This window comes from Terrapene carolina, unplaced genomic scaffold (genome assembly GCF_002925995.2).
Source record: "Terrapene carolina triunguis isolate 2854851 unplaced genomic scaffold, T_m_triunguis-2.0 Scaffold136, whole genome shotgun sequence".
Taxonomy (NCBI): domain Eukaryota; kingdom Metazoa; phylum Chordata; order Testudines; family Emydidae; genus Terrapene; species Terrapene triunguis.
Window position 1 is genome coordinate 15,307,469 of NW_020664487.1, and position 4,870 is coordinate 15,312,338.

The 4,870-nt window shown below is 47.0% G+C and overlaps 1 protein-coding gene across 1 annotated transcript in view; it reads left to right on the top strand.

Moving 5' to 3' along the window:
- Nucleotides 1–4,870, top strand: part of THEGL (theg spermatid protein like) — a 25,026-nt gene that overhangs the window by 3,083 nt on the left and 17,073 nt on the right. The window contains exons 3-4 of the mRNA XM_026653284.1: nt 1,978–2,034; nt 2,702–2,834. Of these exons, the coding sequence (XP_026509069.1) occupies nt 1,978–2,034; nt 2,702–2,834 (190 nt within the window). The remainder of the gene's footprint in view (nt 1–1,977; nt 2,035–2,701; nt 2,835–4,870) is intronic.

Here is a 4,870-nt window from a genome sequence, read left to right on the forward strand (position 1 = left end):
ATTCACCACCAGATGTCAGGGTAGAGCTCATCCTGACTCTGCTTACAGTTAGAAAACGGATCTAGGCCAATGTACTATATTGTGGATGAGTAAAGGTTAGAGAGATATTAATGAGCCTCTTCTGCTGAGAGGATGCCCAGTAATAATCTCATTTTCAGTAAACTAGTTTATCTGTTGTTAAATTTATGCTGTGACAAGGCTGGAACTAAAAATAGTTCTAAATGAAATTGTAATTGGCCCCTTGCTGCTTCTCAAGGGAAGACCTTTGTAGAACAACTTGACTGGGAGTTAAAAAATGAAGCTATGCTTGTCTCCTTAAAAGACAAGGCCAAACCTGGCCATGTTCTGCCATGAGCTGAAGGCACAGGACCAGAGTTTCCCTCTGAAGCTCATGGGATTTGTGCTGATCTTTCTGAGAGCAGAGTTTGTACATGATGTGAGGATGATAGAGCTTAAGTATAATTAGCACGGTCCATTATCTTGCCTCTTGCATCAAGTAAACAATAGACTGCCTAAAAGATAATCTGCTATTGCAGGCATCTTTCCAGCTTCCTGTGAGATGCTGAGCTCCCCCATTCCCACTGACTTCAGGGAGAGCTTACTGTGCTCAGCATCTTGCAAGAAGTTCTCAGCACTTTCAAATCGGGCCCCGTGTCCTTAAGAGAACCCAATAGCATAATCGCATTGTACATGCATTCTTAACCAACATCTCTCAGACACTGCTCCAGCCCCACCGCCTCACCAGGCTGTGTTCCCATTGCCAGGCTAATAGAAGACCTGATCCAAAGCCCAGTGACACCATTGACTTTAATGGGCATTGGATCAGGCCCATAGTGCATAATTTGTACACCTGCTTCTGTTCAATTGCTAAGGGAAGTGTCACAAAGTAAAGGGAAGCCACCAGCCCTCTTCCTGCCTGGAGAAAGGGTTGAATAGACACCAAGGATGTCAACATATGAAATATGGGACTCATGGAGAAGGAGGAAGAATTTGATGGCACTTCATCTATTTTATTGGACTCTTTTGCCACTAACTTCCAGCAAGCAGAGAGGTTGCAAATACTATTGAACTGCTAAATCAATTGCGTGTATCCCTTCCCTGATTGGATATGCAGTCTGAATATTTAATCTTGCAACTGCATCTGGGTAAACACCAGTCAAGTGTGCCTGCCCATGCTTCAGACACAGACACTGTATAAACAGACACAGACAATCCTTTGTTAGGAATTCTTGATCATTCAGTGTAACCATCTTACCTTCTTTACAGTGAAGCTTTTTGGGATAGGGACCGTGCATTTTGTGTGTTTCTGCAGTGCCTTGTACATTGTGGGTACTAGCGGAAACAGGCAAACGACATTAATAATAATAGTAATATAATACATTGATCTTAAGTGTAAGCAGTTTAATGCAAGGAATGTGACTTAATCTATACTTGTAAAGCACTGTGTTAATGGTGTGATTTAATAATCATGATGATGATAATAATGCATACTTTTGTGTGGTGCTTATTCGGTTTATTTTTGTGTTGGCTGGGAGAATCTCTGACCTCCTAGTCCTTGTGTATTAATATCACATTATTAAAACTATAAAAAGTGCTTCCACATCAGCCCATCTCCATGAAGTCTTAATCCTGAATTTTTCTATGCAATTCTGGTCCAGACAGCAGACTACTGTAACAGAAAAAAACTGGATTATGAGTTCACCAGAGAACTGAGCAAAGGAGAAGCTGGACTGAGAGGGAGAGAATTCTTACATCAATACGTGTACTGAAAAGATAGGTAATGTTATAGAGACAATGACTAGCCAGGCCTATTACTTAAAAAAAGAATCAGTGTTCTTCTGTCATGTTGGCTTCATGATGAAAGTCTTTGAGTGACTCAAGAATTATTTAAGGTTCAGAATACTGTAACACCTGCTCTATGCTTGTTTTAACAGTCTGAGTTTAATTGCTCATGTAACCTTGATTTGCGTTTACTAGGATCCGAGAACTAGCAAGACCAAAGAAGCCTAAAGCAGCTTGGGAGAACTATAGTAGGTGAGTGGGAAAAGTACAAAGCTTATGCTGTATGGGCTTTGGGCCTCAGTGGACAACAGTCAGGTAATAAAAGGTGGAGCGTGTCGAGAATGGGTTTCTCCTGCACTGGTGAGCTGTCTCCATCTGACATCTGGGAAAGACAAAAGAATGTGGCTTTTCATTTACAGTGCTAGAGAATCTAAATTCATCCACAGAAGCTGTGGTTCGGGTCAGGCTAAGACATGAACATGGAGTGCTTACACCTTAATCTAGCGTTGGTTGTGGTCAGGATTACTGTAGTCCTCAAGTTTCACCTGCCACTTGGGTGGCTGTGCATTTTGCCAGTTATTGTTCCCCTGCATGTTTTGGATAGTTGGGAGGAGAGCAAGGGGGAGACTTATCACCCACCCTTACCAGTGTGTTTAAAGGCTGGGAGATGGGAGATGGCCTTTCCTGAGAGTGGACATGGCTGGGGATGGTGGGATGGAGCAGGTCATGCTGTTCCTCAGGAATGGCATTGAGAGGGCTGCTAACATTGTGCAGTGATAATGGTTGCAACCAATAAACATGCACGTTGCTCCTCAGTTGTTTTGCAAGTTTGGAAGAGCATCAGAGGCTCAGTGCCAAGCTTAGTTTAGTGATCATCTAACCGGGAATTTTGTTTCCCTTTTGTTCCCTGTTTTAACAGTAGGTTAGAATGGGGAAATCAGGAGACAATTTGGCCGTTCTCCCTGAGTGCTTTGACGGCTCGGCCAACGCCAAGAATTATGTTTCTGGCCAAACCCAAGAAAATTTTCAATAGTGACCTTCAGCGCAGGTTGGTTGTATTCAGGCGCGCTCTTCCTTCTGTTGGAAAACATTCACTTATGAATGTGACAGCCCAGGGTTTATTGATAATAATTAATACAAATAAAGGCATGTCAGCTGTACAGAGGTGAATCCAGACCATTGGGCAAGGAGAAGAAAGCAGAAGTTTCTGCACTTTCACATCATGACTGTAGCCCAATCCACCATGAACATCTTCCCTCTGAGATCAGCTCAGCAGAGCTGCTACTGAGTAAGGCAATTGTTCAATTTTGCCATCTTAAGGTGTCTGTAAGTTGGCTGAGTTCTGCAATTTTCTGGATGAAAAGGGGCTGCAGAAATGTAAAGCATTTATTATAAATGTCTCTAAATAGAATGGTTTTTCAATGTTTCCCATCTATTCATCTTTGTGGTTGTTTTGGTCACTAAATGTTGTTGCTGAGGTTTTCAACATGGGACTAATGATTCTGGGTGCTGCCATTTTCAGGTGGCCAATTTGAGACACTTTAAGGAGTCTCTTTTTTTCAGAGGGCAGGCACTCAGCATTTTCTGAAAATCAAGCCGTCCTTTTAAGGTGTCTCAGGTTGAGCACCCAAACACGGAGTCAGCAAATCACTAGTCACTTTTGAAAATCCTGATTCTTCATAATAGAAAATCTTGGTTCTTCATAATATAATCTCCTTCTAAATGTATGTTTGATTTCCAAAGGGAAATTGGAAAGGTTAAGTTGTACTTAATTCAGGCTCCCTCCAAAACCTGGCAGGCAAGGTAGAAGGGTGGAACAGCTGATGGGCTGTGAGACGGGTATGACTCACGTAATGGGAAGCTGTTGTTGCTGGAGCAACAGTTTGTCTTATTAGAATTCCAGTGACACCAGGTTCAGTCTAGTGCCAATTTGATCTTGGTTTCCGTGTGGCTTGGAGCGGAACGTTGGGTGTTGTATGGCGTGTGACTGATGGTGGCTGTGGCTGTGTAATGGGTGTGGATTGTTACACCCTGGCCCAGGTGCAAGGCCCTGTGTCCTATGCAGCATTAGACCAGGATTTATGTGGCACTGTCCCCCGCCCAACCTCTCTCTCCCCTTCACTGTTCACCCATTTAGTCAACTGCCTGTCCCACGTGCGCTGCCACTTCAAAGGCATAAAGATCCAGCGGCTTGAGGATAGAAGGAGCAGAATCCCACTCCATAATTCGGTAGCTGGTGTGCAGGGCCAGGTGGGAAGACTGCCTGGTCAGAAGCTCTGGGCTTGCTGTCCACTCCACCTCCCTCCTCCCCACCACTGTAAGAGCACAGGGTTCTCTACAGTGACTTGCTAATTTGCACAGGGCTGGGGCTGTCTTTGACTTCTCCATTTCCCCTAGTCTGCAGGCCCCTGCACCCAAAGGCCTTCAGCAAGCCACAGCTGCTGTCCTGTCTTGCACATGCTGTCTGATGCCCCATTGCGGAGACCCTTGGGAGCAATGCCCTGTGAACTCTCCCAGACCGTAGCCCTCTCTCCTTCATGACCCTGTTCTTCCATGAGAAGAAGAGACGCTAGATAATGGCATATGCATCCTGCAGCAAATCATCTACATCAGGGGTCGGCAACCTGCGGCACATGTGCCAAAGGTGGCACGCAAGCTGATTTTTAGTGGCACTCTGCTGCCAGCCGGGGTCCCGGCCCTGCTCAGGCCGCTGCCAGCCGGGGTCCCGGCCCCGCTCAGCCCACTGCCAGCCTGGATGGACGGAACCCCGGGCCGGCAGCGGGCTGAGCGGGGCCAGCAGCCGGGACCCTGGCTGGCAGGGGCTGGCAGATGGAACCCCAGACTGGCAGTGGGCTGAGCAGCTCAGCCTGCTGCCGGTCTGAGGTTCTGCCCGCCGGCCCTGCTCAGCCCACTGCCAGTCTGGGGTTCTGTCTCCCGCCCGTGCTGCCAGTCTGGGGTTCTGCCCGCTGCCGGTCTGAGGTTCTGCCCGCCGGCCCCGCTCAGCCCACTGCCAGTCTGGGGTTCTGTCTGCCGCCCGTGCTGCCGGTCTGGGGTTCTGCCCGCCGCCGGTCTGGGGTTCTGCCCGCCG